Source organism: Protomyctophum parallelum (assembly GCF_964188405.1).
Source record: "Protomyctophum parallelum genome assembly, chromosome: 10".
NCBI lineage: Eukaryota > Metazoa > Chordata > Actinopteri > Myctophiformes > Myctophidae > Protomyctophum > Protomyctophum parallelum.
Genome location: NC_139704.1, coordinates 13,045,014 through 13,071,347, shown reverse-complemented (window position 1 = coordinate 13,071,347; position 26,334 = coordinate 13,045,014). Strand labels below are relative to the sequence as shown.

General features: G+C 40.6%; 2 protein-coding genes across 8 annotated transcripts in view; both read right to left on the bottom strand.

Moving 5' to 3' along the window:
* LOC310865470 (dystonin-like) overlaps positions 1-26,334 on the bottom strand; it is a gene marked incomplete at its 5' end in the record, with an annotated part of 151,386 nt that overhangs the window by 84,799 nt on the left and 40,253 nt on the right. For all 7 annotated transcript variants that reach the window (XM_083774597.1, XM_083774598.1, XM_083774599.1 and 4 more), the window contains 17 exons: positions 255-380; positions 610-705; positions 1,302-1,406; positions 2,427-2,588; positions 2,693-2,770; positions 3,229-3,357; positions 3,524-3,941; positions 4,072-4,226; positions 4,344-4,437; positions 6,796-6,923; positions 7,175-7,270; positions 7,657-7,776; positions 8,064-8,170; positions 9,853-9,965; positions 10,604-10,770; positions 21,507-21,599; positions 25,971-26,048. In XM_083774597.1, coding sequence (XP_083630723.1) covers positions 255-380; positions 610-705; positions 1,302-1,406; positions 2,427-2,588; positions 2,693-2,770; positions 3,229-3,357; positions 3,524-3,941; positions 4,072-4,226; positions 4,344-4,437; positions 6,796-6,923; positions 7,175-7,270; positions 7,657-7,776; positions 8,064-8,170; positions 9,853-9,965; positions 10,604-10,770; positions 21,507-21,599; positions 25,971-26,048 — 2,265 coding nt within the window. The remainder of the gene's footprint in view (positions 1-254; positions 381-609; positions 706-1,301; positions 1,407-2,426; positions 2,589-2,692; positions 2,771-3,228; positions 3,358-3,523; positions 3,942-4,071; positions 4,227-4,343; positions 4,438-6,795; positions 6,924-7,174; positions 7,271-7,656; positions 7,777-8,063; positions 8,171-9,852; positions 9,966-10,603; positions 10,771-21,506; positions 21,600-25,970; positions 26,049-26,334) is intronic.
* On the bottom strand, positions 13,805-15,084 carry LOC310865182 (uncharacterized protein; the record flags this gene model as incomplete). The annotated part of the gene is made up of 1 exon (XM_083774208.1): positions 13,805-15,084. The coding sequence occupies exon 1, from the start codon at positions 14,615-14,617 to the stop codon at positions 13,805-13,807; it is 813 nt and encodes a 270-aa protein (XP_083630334.1). The 5' UTR covers positions 14,618-15,084.

Here is a 26,334-nt window from a genome sequence, read left to right as displayed (position 1 = left end):
GTTGTGAGTCACACACATTTCATTCCTGTCAACTTTGTTTTGTTTTTCTTAAGTTAAGTGTCAATACTGCAATGTAGAAATACTACTAGTAAAAGTCAGGAATTCAACATTTACTTAGGTAAACATACTAAAGTATTGGCATCAAAATGTAGTTAATGCACCAAAAGTAGAAAGTACTCATTGTGCATATTTCACACGTTTTCAAATCTTCTTTTTGAAAATAGCAGATCTACAAGCTTAAAATGTGTTCTTACCATGGATTCCTGCATGTGATCTTCCAGCTTGTGTAAGCTGCTCGTTCGGTCACAGCTGTACTTTCTCTGAATGGCTTCCTGGAGGCTCTTCAGGTAATCCGTGGACTCTTTGGCATCGTTGAAAAACTACATGGAGCAAAAGCATCGCCAGATAAGATGCTGCATTCAACTGAGGAGACTTTGTGCTATAAAATCAAGCAATAGTAGTAAAGCCTGCTTTAAACTTGCTACAGCTGCATGCTGAAAATAGAAGGTCTACAAGCTTGCAACGGGTTGTGATGTGACACATTGTGAGCTGGTAGATCTGTGACACTGCCATGCAACTACAGTATGTATAAATTAAGCATAGCCTCACCTCAAAATAGGCAGAGTTCTGTTTGAGATGCTGCTCTACACAGTAGCAGAGCTGAAGTATCCAACTCCACTGGGTCTGCATGGCAGCTTTGTATGCCTATAGATCAAAACAACATGGAAAACCATTAATTAATACATACATACATACAGACATACATACAGGTCTTTAGGCTGATATCTAACCTGCAGAATGATTACTATGAAAATATAGCAATATAATCATTCACAATAAATGTCTCAGATAAAAAAAAACGAAAACAACATCGACTACCTTTTTTCAATGATGAAAACTAAATAAAAACTAAGTTATGATGACGTCTATAACTAAGACAAAATATATTGATAATTTCGTCAAAAAAGAAAAACTAGATTAAAATGTTAGGGTGGGACTAGTGGAGAAGAGATCCAGTATAATTAAAAGACAAGCCTTTCTGAAAATAGCAGATCTACAAGCTCACAAGAGCTTGTAGATCGGCTATTTCCAGCATGCAACCAAGTGTAAAATCTGCCATTACGACGCCATCAAGGCCCACCAAAAGATTTATAGTCGACACTAAAACATTTGTACTACTACTACTAAGACTAAATGGAAAGACTATGACTAAATCAACACAGCATAGATCCCTAACAAAGTATACTATAGTCACTATCACAGACCTCAGTTCAGGCTAAAGAGATCAGAGCAGGGCTTACTTCAATGGTTAGCCTGGCAGGGTGGTTCTCAAGCAGGAGACTTTCAGCCCTGTCCTGCACACCCTTGATCACCCCTTCCTTGTCATCCAGCTCCCTCATTAGCTCCTGGAATGAAGACACGTATGTGTATTTACAGTAGAATCAGGGTTACAGATATAAATCCTAATAATAAATTAAGGGTGCACAGATACCACTATCTCATAACTGAACCAATACAGAGTATGAGAATTTGCAATAATATGGCACAGATTCCCCCCCCCCAGTTTTTTAAATGCAGGATTGAATTATAGCTTAAATGTATAGTGGACAGGATTTTACCGCTTCCAGTAAAAGAAACGTATCCTAACATTATACAACTCAATCGTTACCCATGACCTAGCAGTTGTTAAACGATCAAATTAGCATGTTCCAGGCCCCTACAGCATCTAACCCTTGCCCTCTGATTCCTTCAGTGCTCCTTAGTAGAGCCATCGTGATTAGAAGAACTAGTAACTCCCTCCTCCTCCACCATCCTGTCTAATAGAGCTGCCTGTGCTGCAGTAGGGGGAAAAGAATCACTGACATAATTATTTGATAAAGGAGTACAGGGCTACACAGGTATATCTTGGTCCATGGGAGGGCCTCAGGCCTGTAGGATTAATGAAGTACATGAAAAGGCTCCTGTAGTGCCTGTGCATCCATGCTTTAGCACAGACAACACTAAGATACTATAAAGTCCTCTGGGTACAATTAACATTGACCCACATGGACCTGTGAATGTATAGAATATTTACAAGGGAGCTAGAGCACTGGTTCCCAAACAGTGGGTTGGGACCCATTTGTGGATCGCGGACACATTTTTATGGGTCCATTTTGTTTTTAATTATTATTTAAAAGTATTTTCAAAAAACATTCCCAAAGAAGCCAAATTGTTCATGAATAAAAGACAAAATGCAATGATTATATCAGTAAATAAAAAATCTACAAACTCACAACACGGCGCAAGCAGCGATTTGTGAGGTTGTAGATCTGCTATTTTCACTAGTTTAGGTCCCGGGCAAACGTCTAATTTCTCTTTTGGGCCTTGAGCTAAAATGTTTGGGAACCACTAAGCTAGAGGGTGCCATCCGGAAAAAAATGACTTACTGCATGGTAGTGTCTTTTCTTAGAGATGTTGATGTTACGATCGCTCCAGTCAAAAGCGACCTCCTCTTCCTCTTTCTCATTGAGCCAGATTAGTTCCTGGGTCGCCCGCGAGACGAAATCACGCAGACTCTCCAGGTTGTTCTGACGCTCTTTAGAACGGTTCTGACATAAATAAACATAAACGTAAATCCCTAATAAATCTTTCACAAAACAACACTGTTGCATTGCGTTATAGGATGTCAAAGAATGTTCAACAGATTACTTACCAATAACTTCTCATAGTGACTTTCTAATTTGTTCAGTTTTTCAGAATAAGCTGTTTTTAGAGGTGGTTTCATCTGAATCTGAAAAAGAAAAGCACGTTTGAATTTTAGATAAGATAAGATAAACCTTTATCGATTCCTGGAAACAAATGCAGGTGTCATAGCAGCAATGGCAGAAAGAGTGAAACACAGGAGAGGTACAGGTAAGAGTAAGAGATAAGAAGATAAATAAGAATAAAGATAACATCAACATAAATACACACTAAAGATCTGAATAATTTAACATACAGTATGTATAAAAATGAAGTTATAAATGTACAGTCTAAAAATGAAGTTATAAATGTATAGTCTATCACAAGTTAAGTATATGCATGGATATATATCAATATGAATGCATATAGGCCTACATGTATGTACAGTACAGACTACCAACAGAGAATGCAACAGGATTAGGAATAGATTAAACAATTATCAAAAATGAGGTTAATGCTTAATAATGTAAGAAAACAAGACAAAATTAAACTGCACACAGCACATACCTCATTTAGTTTTGCCTCTTTAAGAGTCATTTGGAAATCCTCTATGGCTCTGTGTACACTTTTGTAGTTCTCTAAATGTGTTTCAACACTGGGCAGGTCAGAACCCCACTCAGCACGCGCCAACTTCACCTTCAACACAGAAAAGAAAATATATATTTGCATGTGCAATGCACACACTCACATGAGTGACATGACATGATGTGAACTTTTTTTTTAATGATGTGATACTTTGCCTATTTTAATGGTTTATAAAAAAAAGAAATGTGGCCTTGAGGGGCTAATGCTGAACACTTACCTTCATCTCGTCAACCCAGTTGAGAAGGTCCTGAACAAAGTTCATGTTGGCCTCCTCCTCCGTCATGTTGGGGTCCACCAGAGAGGCCTTCCCCAGGGGCTTACGGATCTGCATGTGCTTCATGTGCATGAGAGAGGTGGTGTCCACGCCCCCACCACCACCTCCCCCACCCAGAAAGGCCTGGACCGAAGCGGGCTGCGAGCCGGGGGTCAAGGTGGGGGACGTCGTCAGGCTGGAGGTGAAAGGGGATCCTGGAGTGAGGGCCGGCGATAGGTTCTGGGAGAAGCCCGAGTTCAGGCTCTGAGTGATGCCAGAGATCATCATCTTAGTCTGCTCCGTGGTCAAGGTGCGACCTTGACTGTATACAGAAGAACACTCGCTTCTAAGGGCCAGGAGGTCATCCCGCAGTTTTGATACCCTGTAAGTAAACGAGAAGCATGACAAATGTTTTATATATATATATATATATATATATATATATATACACGCACCCCCCGGTTCATTGTTTTAAGATTTGAAGCATCATATCTTGTTATACAATTGTGTACCTCTGCACCAGTTGATCTACAAAGTGGAATTTCCCATCCAGGAGAATCTGGATGTCTACCACCTGCTGCCTGAGAACGTTCTCACATTCCAACAGGTAGCCAGCGATCTCCGCCTCATTCTGGAACTGGATACCCGACTCAAGACGCTTTGCATCCTTTGCAAAGATTAGAAAGGCAAAGCTTGACTAATCAACAATATGCAAAAAAAGGTAAATAATAGAATTACAAAATATATAATAATAATAATAGTACAGTTCTCAGAGGATACTTACAGACTGCAGGGCAGTTCTAGCTAATGCTAGTTTGTCCTCTCCATTAACACAGTCCCGTTGAACCCTGTTTGCAATCTGCTGCAACATCTCAAGTCTAAAAACAAAACAAATGCAAAAAAGAAAATAAAGTTAGACACTTCTCTATACAAAAGACAAAAAAAAGATCTGCAAGCTCACAAAGCTTTGCAACGCAACATGCCGTGAGCATATGGATCTGCTTTTTTTACATGACACGGCCATACGACTAAGTGGTTAAAATTACGTGAACAATTGTTTTGCATTATTAGTGTATCACCACACTGAGATAAGGCTGACTGTGTACCCTCACCTAGGTCCATAGATTGAGTTGTTATTGAAAAAGACAGGGCTGCTGGTAAATGACGTGTCTGTGCCAGGTCCAGTGTTGAGGTTGTCAGCAGAGCTCATTAAGCTGGTGAAAGTGCTGTTACTGATGGACGACACACTACTTCTACCATGATATCTGTCCATGATGGACCGATGTTCCTACGCCCGCCCTGCCGCTAAAATAACCGATTCGACACCGCTAAACCTACAAACCTCAGCCCCATTCTAACCGTGACAATCTCACAGAAAGAGGACGCTCACATTTATATAGTGTCATACGTGTCCACGCAGCCAGTAAAATAGAACCCACCCTGGAAGAAAATGTTGCCTGAGGGCATGAAAAGTTTGTGGCGTGCTTTGATATATTAGAGCTGACCTTTTTTGTACGTGTTGAGACAGCACACAGTCTCTACAAGTTATGTAATATGTACTATGAAACTACATTGCCAATTTTTACTCTGCACTTCATCCACGCCAATACATAATTATGTACCCTACAAGAATGGATACGCTTTCATGTCATCACTTATCACTAATCTAATTTGGTGCTTTCCAAACACGCCCCCCATCTGCAGACCAACACTAACATTTGACAAGTGTAAAAGCCAGAAATGTCATGTACTCTTCAAACAAAGGTTAATGGAAACAAAACCTTGACTGTGCAAAATGGAACTGATAGAGATGGGCACCGCAGGCACTGCAATGACTGCATCATGAAAATATCACTGGTGGCCAATCAGTTTACAATCACATTGCATAATAAAACTGTGTAAAAAATACTAAAAAAACATACTTTGCAAACGGTTAAAGTGTGGGCTCAGTTTCAGGAAAATACAATTTAATCTCTTTCAATTCCTATTATTGTTCAACCTCCAATACTTGATCCTGCATTTCAAGATTGGCACAGAATAATATTAAATATTTTCTTTATTGAAGACAGGTTAGCATCATTGGAAAAACTCTGGAAAGTTTAACCTAGCAAATACCAAGGTATCAGGTACTTGCAGGTCAGACATGTTCTCTCATCTCCGCTATCATTTCCCTGGGGCACCAGATACACTGCCGATGTACGTCTTTGTTCAGATACGATACGCGAGGGGTTGGCATCTGAGGTGTACGATGGTCTGACAGGTATGTGCCGTATGAGACTTCCTGATAAGCTTGAAATCTGCCTGGGAGCAGAATCTAAACATGTCATTGAACAATGACATATACTAGGACTCCATGTTCAATCTTATACATTCCACATTCAGGGTGCCCCTCACTATGCATAGTGCACATGTCCAAAGTCAATAGGCAAACTGAATAGATATTTTAAGTAGACATAGGACTCTAGTTTATAGTGTATACTCATCGCTTTACTGTACAGATATTCTACTATTAGACGGATTCTGATGAATCTTATACATTCCACATTCAGGGTGCCCCTCACTATGCATAGTGCACATGTCCAAAGTCAATAGGCAAACTGAATAGATAGCATTTTATGTAGACATAGGACTCTAGTGTATAGTGTATGTATACACATCGCTTTACTGTACAGATATTCTACTATTAGACGGATTCTGATGAATCTTATAAATTCTACATTCAGGGTGCCCCTCACTATGCACAGTGCACATGTCCAAAGTCAATAGGGATAGATAGCATTTTATGTAGACATAGGACTCTATAGTGTATACTCATAGCTTTACTGTACAGATATGCTACTGTTAGACAGATGCTAGCTTAAGGTTAGTCTGCTTTTGCAGTTTCTCTTTCTCTTTCATAAGACCTTAAGACGTGCAAAATAGGGTTCTGTATGTCATGCACGTTACTAAATATCTTGTGTTACTAAATATTTTATTTGTAGTTATGTCCCCACCAAAGAGGTCCAGGTGTTATTTTATGCAAAAGTGCATTATTGGCTATTTCCCATGCCCCATTCAATTAAATTCATTGAGGGCTTATGGTAGGGGAAATAGCCAATAATGAGCTTTTGCACAAAATAACACCTGGACCTCTAGTATTCTATTATGAAACTCTCCTTTAACCCTATACGTTTCAATGTTGTTTTAAAGACGTTAATAAATCATAGTACATAGTACATTGAGACATTAGTTCATACCTGTCCACCTCTGGCCTCAGGCTCTTCTCTCGCTCCAACATGGCCACTATCAGTTTACCCCATTCTTTCTCCAAGTCATTAGGGTGGAAACCTGGGGGCAGCTGGATACGTCCAAACTCAATCCACATCTGGCACACACACACACACACACACACACACACACACACACACACACACACACACACACACACACACACACACACACACACACACACACACACACACACACACACACACACACACACACACACACACACACACACACACACACACACACACACACACACTATTACTGCCATATATGCACACCCAGAACGCTTGCAAGGATTAAATCAATTATTATAATCACCGAAAGAACTATGCATTAGTAGCTATATACCTCGAGCATTTCGTATAGATGCTTGATTTTGGTCTTCTCATTCTCTTTCACTGGGATTTCATGTTCTTTAAACTGCAAATACTGTGTATAAAGTGCCTGTGTACAAAAAGAACAATACATGAAAAATTTATGGTTGACAGTCAATGTCAGTCATACAGTAGTGTATTTACTCAGAAGATCATCAAAAGAAAACCATATATTGCCTAAATGGAAGTGCCTTTTCCATTAGTAGCGACTACTTGCAGAAAATGGAAACTGCCCTCTCATGTTTGTCAATAAGATTCAGTTACATTAAAAGCTACCAATGGGATATTTGCAGAAAGCTTACATTATATCCTCAGCCGAGCACTGTACAGTACACTGATAATCAGCATTTTCTAAGATGAAATGGTAACCCGAGCCTTCAAGAAATAAATCCTTCAACTAAAAAGCCAGAGCGAAACCTTCCAGTGGTTTTCGATGGACTTTGCTTGTTGCTGTACCTTGAGTTCCACAGGGCTGTTGGGGAATGCTCTGTCTGACATTACAGTCACGTTGTGTTTGATCCACTGGCTGAGGTATTTGATCATGTTCTGGTACTCAACCCATTTGATATCGACATCCTGCATGACAAGAACAAATGGAATGTCAGACATTTATCATTTCAGCACTTTTGAATGGAATAAGCATAACATACTCACGTAGCATGGTTTATTCAAGTATGTTTCTTGTACCCAATTTATTCCCTGCCCACTGTCGCACACCATAAACTATCTTCACCTAAACGCATCGGCAATGCATTGTGAGCTTGTAGGTTGGCTATTTTTGGAGTGCAACACAAGGGTCGGCTATTTTTGTAGTGCGACACAAGTATAAATTGGGCTTCAGGCATGTAGGCTACTGTACTTACATTAGCATTGATTCCGTCAACACCTTCAGGTGCTTTGGGAAAGACATCATACAGTGTTGAGACGTATGTGATGACAGATTTTTCATCAGGAGTTTGGACATCTACATCTGATGAGAGAAATAAAACAGTCAAGATTTCAGGATATGCAGGAAGGTGTCTGGGTTAGGGTGGCCAGACGTCCGGTTTAACGCCGGACAGTCCGGTTTTAGACCCACCTGTCCTCCTCCCACCTCAACCTCTGGCCGGACACATAATTGTCCGGTTTTTTGTGATATACAGTGCTTGTGTAATTTACTGTCATTTACGTCGTCTGCCTGGGTATTAAAATCTCCGCAGCGCTGCTCAGCTCCGCCTCCGCAGCGAGCCGGCCACACTGTCTTAAAAAGAGAGAGGCTAGTGGAGACGTTCAGAGTGTTGCCATGTCCGCTTAATTATAAGCTACTTTAGGCTTGTTTTATATAGGCTACTAAGCCTAGTCAGGCTTCTTTTGGGCTTGTTTTCATAGACATGGTTGCTTGGTTCTCTTCCAAAACTGGGCAACACTGCCAGTGGGATGGTCGGTTTGTTTGTTGTGCTCTCACAATCACTTTAGTATAGTTAATGCAGAGATAAACAAACCAAATATGCCGAAATGAAAAACTACATTTAATGAGCAATGGAGCAAGGAACTCGACATCATAAAGAAAGGGAGGCTGTGTGAACATATAGGCTACTGGCATCATTCTATGTCCCACACCGATGACCATAAAACTGTATAAAAAAAACCACAAGAAAGAGATTAAACATAAAACATATCTAAACATGAAATAAAATAAATTGATTCTAAAATGAATGGCCTTTGTGGTACCCTATAATTTAAAAAGGTTAATTTAATTAGCAAATATATGTTCTCTGTGGACATAATGCTGGAGATGATGGTGGTGAAAATCAGGTGCAATAGTAGTAGTAATAATAATAATATATGGGGGGGGGGGGGGGGGGGGGGATCTGGGAGGGGGGGGGGGGGGGGGGGTCGGGGGAGCGAGCCCAGCAAAAGTGTCCTCCTTTCTGAGGTCTTGCAGGTGGCCACCCTAGTCTGGGTGAATGTAAAATAAATAATCAGCAGTATTTTACATTATAATATTATGACAAGCAAGGGTTCACAAACATGCTGCTTGGTCAATCCAAGCAGTACCCTGGTCTGAATTATCTGTTTCGGTACTGCTAGTAAGCAGTTAATGGGTAATGGATAATGCTAGTTAACTAGCATAGCTCAGTGTAGCTGATTGCTAGTCAATTCAATTATATTCAAAGGAGCTTTATTGGCGTGTCAAAATATAATAAAAACTGTTGAAAATGGGGGAAGTATATACAGTTGGAGGGGGTATGTGTAAACAGAGTTGAGTCGTTATTTACATGTTATATATACAGGGTATAAAGCTTTTAAACCAATAACAATTAGCACTAATCTTTTGCCTAGCATAATACTGAAACTTCGCACATTGTAGGTATGGGAGTCTTTTTGTCGTTGGTCATGTTTTCAAACTCACTTTGGGTGTGTGTAATCTTTTGTATGTATTTGTCAATTTGTCTATTGCAAGGCTGTGTTCACTGAGTCTGTACCTAGTCAAGGTTTTCTATGTTTTGGGTTGTTTACCACACGCTGCCAGACCTCCATTATAAACCCTTATCTCGTCCAATATCGCCCTTGGCGATCTGTGATCATTAATTAATCTCGTCCAATCCCACCCTAGGCGGGGAATGAGTTTTAAGTACAATACAGAGTATGGATGATTGAGTATAGACTCACCCTCAGGGTCCAGCAGTCTGGCCACTCCCAGCTGTTCAGCCGTGCCAAACGCCCGTTCTAAATTTGATCTGTTGCTCTGGGTTGATACATAGCTCATATCAACCAGGTCTGGCCTACAATGGAGAGAGAGAGAGAAAGAGAGAGAGAGAGAGAGAGAGGAATTGATCATTGGCTAAAATATTTATTTGAAAAGTTTAAGGGGGTAGTTCACCAACAAATGACTTATTTTCAATTACACACCCCATATAATTTGATAAGCAGCGGAGTCTCTGGAGACTCAATGAACACTCTTTGAGTTGACTAAGGCCCCAGAACGGCTAGCCAACATTGAAACTGCAGGGCGTTCCGGGACGTTCATGGAGGTGGTTGGACGTTCAGTGACGTCATGTGCGCAAAGTGTGTCAACCCTGACCTCAAACTTGAGAGCGCTCTCAACTTGCTCGAGACAGAGATATAATGGTACTTCCGGCAGTCTTCCGGGTGCTTCAAACACCACTCAGCAACTTCCATTGAAGTGAATAGACGGGGAGCTCCGGGTCCGCCCTCTAGTTTATATATAATTGCATGGAGTCGACTCCACTGGTCATCAAATTATTGGCTCAGGAATGTGACAAAAACAAATAAATATCTATGAATTCAAGGCTTCATGGGGCGTGTACTTGATGGAGAATACGTAATTTTTGGGGTGAACTACTCCTTCAAGCCCCTCACATCGTTTGAAATTGAAGGACAGTAGTATCCCATGTGTTACCTATATTTGTGAATGATGGCATTGAATAGCCTCCCATCCCTCCAGGATGTAGTGAAGTTGTCGCAGCGCACCCCGCCATAGCCCTCAGACATTTGCCTCGTCCAGAGCAGCAGTCTCTCTTTCGCCGTCATGTCCTCAGACTCTCCCGTCACATGGATCTCTGAGATCTGTTGGAAGCAATGATACGAAAAGGTGTTCAGTCTAAACCTGTAAACCAGTGGTTTTCAACCAGTGGTCCTTGATGGGGTTCCAGGTTGTCCCCAGCTAAATGATGGAAAGTTGGTAACCAAATGGACCCTTATGGATCTTTAACTGAGATTACCTTAACATTAAACCCGTATGGGTCCATTTGGTTTCATTTTGCGCTCTCAAAAGTTACAAAAAGTCTACACAATTAGAGAATGTAGAATAATTGTTATTTTGATGTTTGCCTGTTATCTTTCATATGGTACCACATCACATCATGGAGTTGTGGACAGAATCTCATCCAATGATAACAAAATATTAGTTTGTTTTGGGTCTGCGTCTGCGAGGCTAAATCTCAACAAATGGTGGTCGATAAATAATGGACCTTGATATATGAAAGGGGTTGAAAACCACTGCTGTAAACAGATATTATTTATTTTCTACACAGCAACAATAAATCATCACAGGTGTTCTGGTAATCAGAAGATCACCGGTTCAACTCTACTGCATGTCGAAGTGCCATTGAGCAAGACACTCCAACAGCTCCCCACGAAGCGCTTATCAAAAAGCCACCTGAGCAAGCCATCTGCATAAAAGTAAATTTTCTCTCCCGGGGAGGATACAATACTATTCTTTTCACTAAACAAACATTGCGGTCAAACAGTACACGATGACCACGGGCATGATTAAGGGGAAAACAATATAACATCACAATAAAGTTAACAGTGGGCACACATAAAACAGCAACACTTCCTGAATGAACCCATAAGGGTTTACTCTGAGTTACAAATGTATAAATTAACATGCTATTATTAGAGGGATGGCCTTATGAATGAAGGCCATCAATTCAACATGCAACATCCTACTGTATGTCAATACAGAAAGACCTGTCCTTAGACGGCCTGCCATTTTATTTGGTGAGGAAGCAGTCTGGCATTAAAAACATTTAATAATGTGCATACTAGCTGCGGCAGCCTAGTCCAAATCCCTGCAGATTTTTTTAAAGTTACTAAATAGAATAGAAGGCTACATTGATGACTAAAACTAACTATTATCTTGTTTTTTTATTGCCAGTTCCACGACAAATGCAGAAAACGCCAGACAACAGGCAGAGATGGCTAATAAATTACCAAACACAGTTTATGTTTGAACAAAAGCTTCCAGCTACAAGCTGTTTTTACAGAATATTCACATTAATATGATGAGCCATCGATACAATGGAACCAATATTTGAAAGGTTGAGATGAGGGAATTCTACAAAGGGATGAGACTCCACCAGTTGCATGAGAGATGTTTTGTTGTTGGAGACACACTGAAACGCCATGAACACAGTTTTAGACACTGCAACAAAGTCTCCAACACTGCAACAAACATCTTCATAACGCGGCAACGCCCAATGTATACTTGCCGGAAGTTGCCGCGTCTCGCACCTGAAAATAGCCGATCTACAAGCTCACGATAAGCCGCATTGTGAGATTGTAGTTCTGCTATTTTTGATGAGTGACACAGCCAATATAAATTAGGCTTAAGGGTTCAACACGGACTAGACACTGACTGCACCAAACATCTCCATAAGAGTTGAACATGGAGCAGTGTCACAAACTCTCTCTGAAATAAGCCAATACACCTAAAAAAAAAACAAGCCAAATACAAGCCAAATCTTGCGAGAAATAAGCCAAATCTCCCCTATAAGAAAAAGCCAAAACAAGCCAATAATATATAAATATAAATATATAAATAAATAAAATATTAGGTGCACCTTATTATTATTATTATAGTATATACATCAAAGAAATGTTGGTTTGTTAGATTTGACAAAGAAGCCACAGCGTTTCATAAAACAAGCCCAAAAAACCACAACCCACAAAAAGAAAAGAAAAAAAAGCCAACATTTTGGGAAATAAGCCAACAAGGCAACACTGACAGGGAGGAGGTCTGGCAGAAGCTGAGACGGCTCTGGCAGAGGCGCAGTTTCCAACAACTCCAAGATCTCCATTCTCATGCAGGAATCCATTATTCAACTACAGTCAAATCAACACAGACTGTCGCTTTACATAACAACCCTTTCAGCATCCTGATAACATAGCATACCATAGAACCATAGCCCAGCTGCCCACAAGCACTAACAGAAACCTTTCATCGCCTATACTTCCAACTTTCATTTGTGAAGTCAAACACTCTCTATTAGAGACCATGTAAAAGGCCTATTCATAGTCCAGTTTTTGGTGAAGAGGCGTCCACCGAATGTGGTGTCTTGCTTAAGACACCACAAAGAAGATAATACAAGATAAACAGTTATCCATCCCCACAGTGAAATTCTGCATGTAGCAGCAACACCAACAATGTTCAATGAATGCACGGTTTGGGGACATTGACAATCATTCAGGAGAAATAATATGGATTGCTAGTAATCACGTTTTGGATAATTCATTTCTCAAATGGCCCATTATGGTTGCTGAACATTTGTAAATATAATAATAATAATGATACCAGATCTATTTTTCCACAACATGGATTGCAGAAATACGTTAGGCAGAATAGAATTGAATGTGCCCAAAATAATTGCATTAGATTTTTGCTGTAAATTAGTTTTTGGTTTTGCCCCTATAGCGTAAGGCAGCTTTAACAGCTGTAGTCTGACAATCTCTAGTGTTTGTGTTACTTGACTAACGGAAGGATGTGTGGTTCTAGGGAGCTACATGGCGGTTAGCTAGTTGCTGATAGAATGGAAAGATTCAGCACAAACAAAAATATTAAAAAAAAATATACCATCACCTAAACGCGCCAAAACAAAAAACGCTAAAGCTCACATTTTCAACATGAAATTCATGATACACCAAACTTTTCAGGTCGAGACCCACAACTACAAGCTCACAACCCATGCAAGCTTGTAGCTATTTTCACAATTTCTTAATTATTTATCGTTTTCGAGTCGGGACTATAAAAATTGGTCTGTGACCCACAAATGGGTCCTGACCCACTGTTTGGAAAACAGTGTATTAAAGAAACCCTTCCTCAGTCCACGCTATGACCTAGAACTTGTTCAGCCTCCTCATAATGGCTATAAATAACACGCATTGGAATTACCTCGTGGGGGGCGGATAGACATTTGGCAGCGACCTGGGGAGGTTCACTGTAATCAGAGGACGTGTGGGACCTCCTTCTGCCCCTCCTGTGGATTTGAGAGTTCCATATGATTTTGCCGAGTGCTTCTTCACTTCCGGGGCTCTCATGTCCTTTCAGCGTTCGTAGTGTGTGCTCCACCGCCCCGAAGCTCACAGCTCTCCTCAACTGGCGCCGCAGCAGTTTCTTACCGAGCAGCCCGTCCTTTGCCGCAAAACTCCGGGAGGTCGTGACCAGACCGCGGAGCTTTCCTTCTGCGGTGGACCAGCTTCTGTCGCTGCTGGCCTGGTGGTACACAGGCAACCTTCCAGGCCTGGACGCTAGCCTCTTGCAGAGAGGCACGGTGCCATGCTCCCTGGAAACAAGAACCGGCACCTCTCCGACGTAGATTCCGGTGCTTATGCTGCTGGATCTGGTGAACATCTCTCCCTCTGATGTTCCCTCTGTCCCTGGAATGGTCTCGGCCATGCTCGTACCTGGGCCATCGTGAAGCTCCGCTAGTCTTTGGGGGTCCTCGCTTTCAACAGTCACATTTTCTTTTCTCCTGAGTGATGCCGCAGCGTGAAACTCCCCTGATTTCCTCTTCTTCCTCTGGAAATAGCGTCGGCCTCTCAGTTCTTTCGATTCAGGGCTGAGCGGAGCTTTTTTGGGGTCGACATAGTATTCCTCTTTAGGCCCCCGCACACAGCCACACATGTTGCCCATGGCTGTCAGCCACGTACTCCTATTCTCCCATGGACAGCGAGCCTCCCTGCAGTTTTCAGGCCAAGTGACCAGTGAGCCAAACTTGATCTGGAGATCTCATGTCCCACCAAGCCATTTCCGCCCCTCACAGCTGGCAAAGAACCGGCAGTGGACAGTCCCACATCACAGCTGATAGCTCACTGGCCACAGAAGGGGGAGAGGGGGATGTGTCTCTTCCTGTTGTCTTTCAGAAAAACAGCTATTTGTGAAAGCATTTCACAAGCTTCGATCTCTCTCTCTCCGTCTCCCTCCGTCTGTATTGGTCTCTCTGTCCGTATTTCTCTCTCGCCTCTTGTGGGTCTCTCTGCTCCGTCACGGGAATCCATTCTCTGACCTTTGATACATTTCTCCCAACTTCGCTAATCCAACACAAACACCATAAATGCTTACGGAGGTACAGCCCTGCACGCCTCCAGCTCACAGCTGAGACAGAATGAGAATGTGCGACAGGCAGACCTGTTTGGCCTGGCTTGTCTCCCTCATCTGCAGTGTAAACATGAGTGCCACATGCTCCCGTCCTGGGGTTAGGTTTCAGTAAATATATCTGCTGGTATATAGTTATGTGGGGGGATGCACTGCAAAAGGTGGATGACGTGACAAGATCTGAAGCTGACCGTGTCAGCCGGCCACGAGAACAAATTGACTCAGCAAGTTTCAGATGTTCCTATAGGCTACATGAAGCAGACAGAACCCCCAGACTATCATAACAGATTTGAAAGGCAGGGTGACGCGGGTCAACATGAGCAAATCCTCACCGGCTAACAACGTGCTTTCACTTTGCCTATTAATCAGGCTGTCTACAATAGCAGGGCCAGAGGCGGAGCTTTAAGTCCAATGGTCTAAACAAACACCATTATCCCGACTGGATCGCCACCATGGCGGTTCAAAAGAGGACAAACGCTTTGGCCAGGAAGTGACTCAACATGTAAAACCAAGGCGACAATTATTACATTACATCACTATGAATTTGTCACGCATAGCGTGGCACAAGGCGGAATGTTAAGAATGAGTTCAGTCGGAAATAACAAACCAACCTTTGTGCGAAAGAGTCAATACAATTACAGTAGGTTACCCAGCTAAAAATAACTGTGCCACCACTACTGTATGCTGTTACAATATTTAGATACCAATGACATTAACCTGAAGGTCAACGTCTCCTGACTGCAACTGCAGCCTGCACAGACTGCAGCACCATGAACTGTATCCTCTAGTAGACAGAGTAATATATCTCTGAAAAACGCAGTTTGATAGTATTCGTTCTGAAGCCTGGGGTATTAATGCTGCTCAGTATCTGTCAGGATTGCTCTGGGATACGACTCACGGACACAATGGCTGTCAGTTAGAAGCCAAACCAATTATAGAACCCACTGGAGAAACATTTGACCTGTCTGTAGTTCAATGTCAAGGTTGTGTGCTCAGGCTTTACCGCTATGTACTGACTTGCATAACACAACCATTACATACATTCCAAACCAAGGTTGAAGATGTGTAGTTTTTAGTTTATTTTTTATTTAACCTTTATTTAACCAGTAAAAACATGCGTCTCTTTTTCAAGTGGGAACTGGCTTTTAAGATGATCCTTTTGAAACTTCTCAAGGGAACTTTCAAGGCCAATTTTGCAGGTCATTCCACAACCAGGGGCCAAAGAAAGCAAGACACTTTTTACCCCCCTCAGATTTAAAGGCTGGTACTACACACCGGACATAACCAGACATTTGATCTGAGGTTTAGAGACCAATCTTTTACCAAATTAAATTTGGAGGCAAATCACCAAGAATGGCTTTGTAAATGAAAATATACCAATGTGTAGTGAACAGTAGTGTGCATACAGCTACCGTGCAACTACCATTGGCTGCCTGGAATTTCAGAATATATTTTAATATTAAGACTTTACGAATGATTACTTTGAAGGGTCCAAGGCACATCTCAGACCGCTTAACCCCAATTTACAGCCAGATATTCTCAGCCCTCTTGTCCTGACGTAAGACCAAGGCTTTCATTGTCAGGGTTCTGAGGCTCTGGAACAACTTCCCTGGGGAAAGCAGGCAAGCGAGCTCAGTGTCCTCTTTTAATTCAAACTTTATAACATACTTTTACCGGAAGGTGTTCCTTTAGTATCTCGCTGTTGTAATTATGTTCTTGCTAATTTTAGCTTGGCACTTGGCAGGGTTACTTATTGTTTTTGTTTTTTTTTAAGATATTTTTTTGCGGCTTACGCCTTTTATTGATTTTTTAAGGGACAGATAGTAGGCTGACAGGAAACGGGAGAGAGATGGGGGGATGACATGCGGTAAAGGCCGTGTCGGGTTCGGGAGTCGAACCCGCGGCACACCGCGACTGGATCACCAGTCCGGTGCCCAGACTGTTACGCTACGGCCTGGGCCGGGTTACTTATTGTTGATGGCACTGTTTGTCTTTCTCTCTGTTGATGCATTTGGTTGCATTTCTGGTGCATGTGTACCTACTTGGCCACAGGCATAGAGCTCAGGTCATACATATAAGTAGAAACACATGCACGCACGCACGCACGCACGCACACACGCACGCACACACGCACGCACACTCACAGTTCCATTAAAACCTGGTTGATGGTTGAATGTTACATTAGCATTAAATGATGATTACACATTATTTTGTTGAATTGCCACTCCTTTACTATTTTCAGCAGATACATCTAAAGCACCTTGAAAACAGTGCTGGGTTCACACATGTCAACCTTCTGCCAGGAGGGCTTATACAGACAGCGCAACGCCAGCAGAGGAATGTATGGATAATATCAACAATCTCTGCCTTCACTGCCCTGCCTGCTATGCTATTCTAACAAAATCAAGAAGAAACAGGCCCATCATCCCCTGGATGAAATGCTCAAGGGCTTGCGTGAGACCGTCAGGAGCAGGTGTGGGGGGTGTGTGCCATTATCGCCCAAGCTACCTGTCAGATAGAATGATATGAGCTACTTTTCTTTAACCTTTACAGTTATTCATTCCTCAACGCCATTTTCCATTGATTACATAATATTCCAATTTTACCTCACTGATGATCTATGGCAGGGGTATTCAACTAGACTATTCAGTATTTTAGCTGTGACGTGAGCGCCCCCTCCTGAGATACTTCCGGGTCCTACTTTTGTGTCACTTTTGTGTCCCCATAGACACTCTGTCGGACTAAATCTGAGACGAAAACAACCACGAAAGTCTAATTTGACCGCTTTCCTCGCAACAACAAAGCTGCACTGCTCTCCCAAATCTGTCTGTGACAGGCTGTCTGCCCCACACTGAATACTATCGCCATTTTATTTTATTGTGTCAACTAAATCCGCATTAATGCAAACTAGATTCAACATACTCAAGCCTGCACACAATCAAAATATGCCCCCGAAATATTTTACCGAGCCACCTTCAATAATAATGATAATAATTTCTTTATTGCCACCTTCAATAATAATGATAATAAAATGAAGAAGAATTCCACTTCCTCCTGTGTGCTTTTGTGTTTTCCTACGTTGTGAATGCAGAACATTTCTGGGTTCTCAAAATGCATTTTGTGCTCAAACACAAAGATTTATGTATATATTATTCTACCTTAAAATTGACCTATTTGACAGAGCATAAAAATAATTGCCTTGACATTAACCCATTTATCGAAATTAAAAAATAAATCTTCAAAATCCTGACAGTTTTCTGAAAAAATGTTTCTCAGTGGTGCTCAATATTTCATATTGCTCTAGACTACTCTAAAGTGACCGGTGTCTGTTTAATGTCTCTCCAAAAGTTATTATTTTGGTGGAATATGATTAAGGATTACTGTTATTATGGTAATCTCACACTTCATATCGCACACACCATACCTGTAACTTTCACCTCTATTCTGGGGGGACCATTTAGCCTGGGTAAACACACTCCCCCTGCTGGACAACATTTCATTCTGCCAGGAGGCTAGGGACCATTAGCAGAACATAGCCGATCTACAAGCTCCCAACACGTTGTGAGCTTGTAGATCAGCTATTGTCGGTGAAGAGGTTTGGTGTACAGATAAAAAAGAACAAAACAAGTACCGAGCCAAACTATTCAAGTCGTTAAATGTCTGAAAATACTCATTCAACATGAATCCAATATAGTGGGGGTCCCTGCTTCATCTCTCTCTCAGCTAAGGGGTCCTGAAACCCCTGATCAGACCTCTCAGTCTCAACTCAGCTTTACATTAATGTCACAAGGTTTGCAGGTACAGAGAATGTGGGTGGAATTCTTAGTTGTACAACAAGCTCCCACCATCATTTGCAGTTTCCAAGAAAGAGGAAAGGAATATAGATAGAATAGATAGAATAGATAGATAGAAATCAAGGATAGATAGAATAGATAGATAGAAATCAAGGAAAACCAATCAGACTGGTGGTATTTCTGGACACCTTTGCTGTAAAACAAAGTGCATCGGGATGCATAATATCCTGTGCTAAAGCTGCCATTCTGAAAGGCCCAAGCTAGCTGCTGCAGCAAACATTCCTGTCACATAGTACTGCTACCAGTCTGAAGCGCTGCAGTCTGCCAAAGATATTAATAATCCACTGAAAGAGACTGTGAGAAAGTGAGTAAGTGTTTGCGTGTGCGTGTGCGTGTGCGTGTGCGTGTGTGTGTGTGTGTGTGTGCGTGCGTGCGTGCGTGCGTGCGTGCGTGCGTGCGTGCGTGCGTGCGTGTGACAAAGAGAGAAAGAGAGAGGGGTGGGAAGACTTCAAAGCCCACAATGCTGGATCCAAGGCTACTGGATAGTGTGTATATATATATATTAGACAATGATTGGATAATACTTGATATTGTACATTTACTTTTTTTTGTGGCTTTCGCCTTTATTTTATATATTTTTTTTATAGAGGGACAGGACAGTAGGCTGACAGGAAAAAGGGGGAGAGAGTTGGGGAGGTGACATGCAGTAAAGACCGTCGGGATTGGGAGTCGAACCCGCGGCACACTGCCAGACTGGATTACCAGCCAAGGTGCCTGCCTGCCTGGACCGCTGAGCCACGGCCCAGTGTATATTATTACATGCTGCTGCTGCATGGACAGTTAATAGATTCTGGACACGGATAGACAGACATATATGATCCTGTCTCTGTACAGCTGCCCCTCACTAGGACTGTAATTGTGTTTCTACATTGAAAATTGGACATATGAATACAAAAAGATATTTTGTTTGTTCCTTTTAGGCTTTGTAAAAAAAAAATAATAATAATCAAAATCCAATCAAAATAAATAATATCCTATGTCCAAAACAGGCCAAATTTACACTAAATCTGTTTTAAATATGTTTTGGAAATGTTTGGAAAGCACAAATATATTTCAACATAATTCATACAGATGAATGGAAATGATTATGGCGAATATTATGCAAAATAATTGCGGTTATATCAAATAATTGCGTAATAACTGTGACAGGCCTGCCCCTCACACTCTTTGGCAACAAAACACAAATTGCCACAGCTTAGTCCTCAACCCTACAGAGATGGTAGACAAGACATAAGCCTAGCCAACAGCTAACTGTAAACATACCTCACATGAAAGCTACATTTTGATTTATGCAGGTTCACACAACATTAAATATGTGTCACTCTGATCATGAATGCACATGAGTCTCTATTTTTCACAATACAAAAAAAATGATTAAAAAAAATTGTGCATAAGTTGTTGAAATGCATTTTTCTTGTTCTACTGCAAATAACCAGTCTACACACTGTACCTGTTGTGTTTACCATAACAAACAGTAATAATGAAAGCATGGACAAACCTGTTCTGCAGATAAAAGTCTTGGGTTTGCAGACTACTACTGAATGGTGAAACACTAACTCTCATGTACTGCATGGTTGAGCACATGCGTGCTACTATTTCCCACTTTATTTTCCGCTTTCTCAGGTTACAAAAGCCAAAGGTTAACTGACACCAAACATTTGACCTACTACTCGATTTAACTTACTACCTATTTAACCACAAGATCATCAGGGAGGAGTTCCCTCCATGCACTTGATTATACCTATATATCTCCATTGAGTAGAATAATACTTCTATTTAGCTTGATGCAATGCTAGGCTGCTTTGACACCTTGTGGTCAAAAGGGGACATGCCTCTATATATGGAAGTTAACAAAACTCCATTGATTCAGTTTCTGCACACACAGCAACATTCAAGTTATTCCCAAAACACTGTCATTTGCCAGGAAACATAAACATGAGTCTATAAATATACCTGCTATCAAAAGTCAAACTCATTATGTTGAAAAATGTGAAACAGCCCACCGCTGGTGCTGGGGTGGCGGTGGACCGTGGGAGCAAACATCACATAACAACAACCAGGAACCATATGCAGAAGAAAGGCAGGAAGAATGCAGTCTAGGCGAGCTTAAATACCACGTCTCCCAATTGGGTAGCTGACTGCCACATCAGCGTATGACATGTCGGTCTTGCAAACACTGACATAGTAAAGCCACCCACATAGTAAAGTGGCGTATTAACCCCTCAAGAATATATATGCGCCCTTGAGCATAGCATGAAGCCACTCAAGTATATCTGACTGAACTAATTCCGCCAGCTACATATAATCTTTCAGAAATTTAACATTTTCAAAAATAGTGAAAATAGCAGATCTACGAGCTCACAATGCGTTGCAGTGCTACACATTGTGAGCTTGTCGATCAGCTATATTCGCTATTTGTCGTGAGCGTATAGTAGGCTTAAGTGGTTAATAATGACGGATCAATTGATTCAGGTAATTCATTCACAATTAACAATGCATTACTTGAATGACCAAAGGCATAGTATACACATGTGAATGGACCTTGTGATAATGGTCCTGACAGCAGTTCTGACCTGAAAGTGCAGAATTATGGTCCAGATCAATCCCAGGGTCAACTTGGGGTTACCGTCTGTGATGTCATCATTCCTGATATTTACAAGTTTGACCTGAAGACCAAGACAAAAATATATATATCAACCAATCTTTAATAATTTCAAACACGCACCTATCTATTATGTAACAAGTTAACTCTCAACACCGGGCGTACATTAATGTATTAATATAGTATAGATAGATATTGTTTCTGACTGGGTCTGATGTATTTGATATGAACTAACAACTACCACAAGGTGGCACTATAGGCATTATAATGAGCATGCCAAGGACCCTGTTCAGCTAATAACAGAGACAGACTGAAACAGACATTCAGTTGTCTGGAAATGGAATATTGTCTTGATCTTTCTTAGTACTTATTATGAATTATGCACACCAAAGCTGTTTTACAATCATACTATATCATCTATTAGAAACTATTTGTTTAATACCTTCACATAATTAAACAGGAGAAAATCAAAATAGCTTACAGCCCGCATATTTTTCAAAGATAAATGTAAATTGGGATAAATGTATTTGTCTTTCCCATGTCAGCCTGAGAGTAATTCATTTATTAATTATGAATTGATATTTTGTATCACTTTGGGGGATATAGCAAAACTAAAACAGGTAAGGTTTTATTTTGTACTTGGATGAGGTGTGAATACAGTAGTGTATATCTTCTATGCAGTTAAAACAATAGAATACCGGTAGTTGATTGAAGCCTGAAACTGTGAGGCCTTTGTCTCAAGCCTTGAGCTTCTTGCATCATAACTGGCAACAGTTCAGCAATGCCATGTTCTTCATCACATCCTAACAGTGGTGTAAAATAACTAAGTGCATGTACTCAAGTACTGAACTTAAGTACAATTTTAAGGTATTTCTACTATTTCCAATTTCCAATACTTTTACTTCAACGCAATGTGACACATTGTGAGTTTGTAGATCTGCCATTTTCAGAAGATCTGCCATTTTCAGAAGATCTTTACATTTGAAAACTTGAAATGGGACATTCTGCATAATGAGTACGGTACTTTTACTTTTGGTACTTTAAGTACATTTTGATGCCAATACTTCTGTACTTTTACTCAAGTACATTTTGAATTCCTGACTTTTAATTGTACCATTGTAACATAATTTGTATACAAAACATACATTATAACTACTTCAGCCCTATATACATTTCGGCCAATTAAAAATAGACGATTTACGAGCTTGTAGATTTGCTATTTTCAAAAGGTTTGTATACATTTGAAAACTTGAAACGGGACATTCTTACATTTGTTACTTTAAGTACATTGTGATGCCATTACTTTTGTACTTTTACTCAAGTATATTTTTGAATTGCGGACTTTTCGTATTTCTATATCGTAGCATTGATACTTTAACTTAAGTGAGTACCTTTTTCCACCACTACTTTTGGGACAATCATCATCAGTAGTGAAGTCACTGAATGAAGTGAAACATGAGTTCAGATGAAGCAGTGTTGCAGCCCTGACGTCACTGTGTGCTCCATTGGGACCTGGTATCCTACGCCTTGCTATTAACCCATTAAGACCTGACTGAGGCCGATATATCAGCGGTTCTCAAACTATTTCACGTCAAGGATCCCCACAATTATATGTATTTGGCTACCCGCCTCTCAAAATATTTTGTTCCCGGGAACCCCAGAAGCAAAGATTTTTGTTAAAAATGCCTCCATTAAAATATCTATTGAAAGATTGATCTTGATCAGGGTTTATGGAAGTTGAAAAGGAAAAGTGTCAGCCCATATGTGCTGGGCTTCACTTAAAGCTTGACACTTAAAGGAATATCATTATCATCGTAAGTGATGAGCAGACTTGCATACACAGTTCCCTACACTGGCTTCCTGTGCGTTACGGGAACCAGTTTAAGATTTTAATGTTTGCTTTTAAGTCTGTAAATGGGTTGGCACCAGTCTATATATCGGAACTTGTAGCTTCCAAAGTATCGACAAGGGCCCTGAGGTCGACTGACCAGTCACTTCTCAAGATCCCTAAATCAAAGCTGAAATCCCGGGGGGATAGGTCATTTTCTGTCGTAGCACCCACCACCCACACTGTGGAATGAACTTCCACCTCACGTCAGAGCTTCTCAATCCTTGTCTGTGTTTAAATCACGTCTGAAAACTCACTTGTACTCCTTGGCATTTGAACATATACTGATTAAGAGTTGCTGCTTCCACTGCATTGTGTCCTTATGTTGCCCTGTTTATGTACTGTTGTTGTTGCTTTTTTTCTTGATACTCTAGTATTTCTTTGTGTACAGCACTTTGTTTCAACCTTGTTGTATACAAATGTGGATACACAGTTCTCTTATCTCCACGCCCAAATTCAAGTGAAGCCTGTCCAATACATTACCCTCTATTAAATAATGTAAACCCATTTTTCTTCTAGAACAGATATAATGTTACAACTGTTCAGGTCTTCATCGGAACCTAGGAGTCTTGAACAGGGATTTGAGCAGTTAATAAAGTTTGCCAGACATATCTTCTGATTTATGTTGGTTACCTAAGGTCTCTGCTCCTTCAAAAAAAAGGGTTGGTGTGCAGTGCACATTTAGTGGAGGAAAAAGTACTCAAATGTTTTACTTAAGTGAAAGTATCAATACTGCAATGAAGAAATACTCTGTACAAGTAAAACTCCGGGATTTAAAATGTTCTTAAAGTACAAAAGTATTATGAGTACATAATGCAGAATGTTTTCAAAATATATACAAATATTTTGAAAATAGCACGGCACGTTGTGAGCTTGTAGATCCGATTGGCTATTTTCAAATAGTCTAAAAGCTTAAGTGGTTAATTTATGTTTAGTAAGAAAAATCTAAATCTAAAGTAATAATTGCAGTGGAGACTGTGGAGTAAAAGCATAATATTTTCCTCAGAGATGTAGAGGAGTAAGTCAAAGTATTGAAAATTGGAAATACCTCAAACTACAGTACAGTACTTGAGTAAATGTATTTAAGTTACTTTACACCACTGCATGTTTTGGACCCAATCAACACAACTCTGCCCTCATCTGTGTAACCCTGCACAAACTCATAGTTTATAGATTATGCATACAGCAAAAAAGTAATAATCACAGCCATATTCTAAATCTTAAATTGGCAGTTCATAAAAGCATACAGAGCATTCATGTAAGTTTCTATTTCTCAAATAGTGAATACTAGCCTACTATAATAATTATGATGTAGACTAGCATTATAAAGTAGCCTACATGTAATGGAGACTAAGTAAGCTGTTCTCTACAAGCTACCGGTAAGCATTGTACTAAATACTAAGTGACAAACTGATCAGAATTAGCAATTGTCACTTTTTCCTCATGTTGATAAAAATGCAGTAAACTCAGGCTAATGTGGTCCAGGTTCTCTCAACTGCTAAAAGTAAAAAATAATGTACAGTATGTCTGAGTGATCACAAGCAGTCACTTCCTGGAAATGTTTTAACTTAACTCTGATGAAAATTTTCCTTCTGTAATATATTGATTCTATTTAGTTTAGTTATGTCATCTCTTGTTTCTCCAACAGGCATGGCATAGCTACTTTTAGACCCAATGAAGGTGGCCTATGCATTGAAGTACTTCTTTGTGTAGCAGAATTATGCGTGTGCAGCTACACGTTCAATGTGTTTGTATACAGACCCTGTTTATCTGGCAACAGTGAAATACAGTCAGCATAATTCCCATATAACTTACAAGCAACTTAAGCAAGTGAGCATGTTTGGCCATGCTGGACAACTAAACACAGCAGTCAGTTGTGTCATGGTATTACATAGCATGTGAAATAATTGTTCTGTGCCTCCACAGCACAGAACACAGAAAATTGTCAGGGTCGCTTTTTGGTCAATATGTTTTACATGCATTTTATTTTTCATTCAAACACCAAATTGCTGGGCTAACATTGTGCGCCAAAGGTTAAAAGATTATTTATGTAATTTCATAGTGGGTATACTGTCAGACACTGTCTGACAGTATACCTTATCCTTAATTAGTAGATTAATGATTAAGATTGTGTGGTGTCACACCACACAATCTTTTTTTTTTTTCTTTTTTTTTTAAGATATTTTTTTGCGGCTTACGCCTTTATTGATTTTTTAAGGGATAGAAAGTAGGCTGACAGGAAACGGGAGAGAGATGGGGGGGATGACATGCGGTAAAGGCCGTGTCGGGTCCGGGAGTCGAACCCGCGGCACACCGCGACTGGATCACCAGTCCGGTGCCCAGACCGTTACGCTACGGCCTGGGCCACACCACACAATCTTAATCCTTAATCTACTAAAATCTAGATCTAAAACTAGTCCCCAAAGGTGCGGTTGATTCATATACTGTATTCTTATTAGCTTACTCCAGTACTGCATACTGTGATGACTCATCATAACAGTAACCAATAATGATGAGTAGTAGGTATTAGAGTATAATGATTTTTACCTGCCGCCTCTTTAAATAGTCCAGTGCAATTTGTACATTCTGGAGTCTGTGGAACCGCATCCTTCCCTTTTCCCGAGGCTGTGAACGTAGAAGAGGACAGAGAGGGTCATGTAATTGCAGCCTCTCACCATCACAGGACGAATGCCAACAATGTCATTAGTATTATGAGTACACAGGACATGCTGCCACGTTCTTACCCGACTGATCTGCTAGGGTAAAGACAACAGAGGGAAGAAGCACAGAACAAATTCTATCCAAAACAAGAGCAGCTATTTTCTACAAATAGAGCTGCAACCGTTAATCAAACTTGATCAATTATAGAAATAAATGATTTAAATAAATTGATCGATACATTTTGAGGACA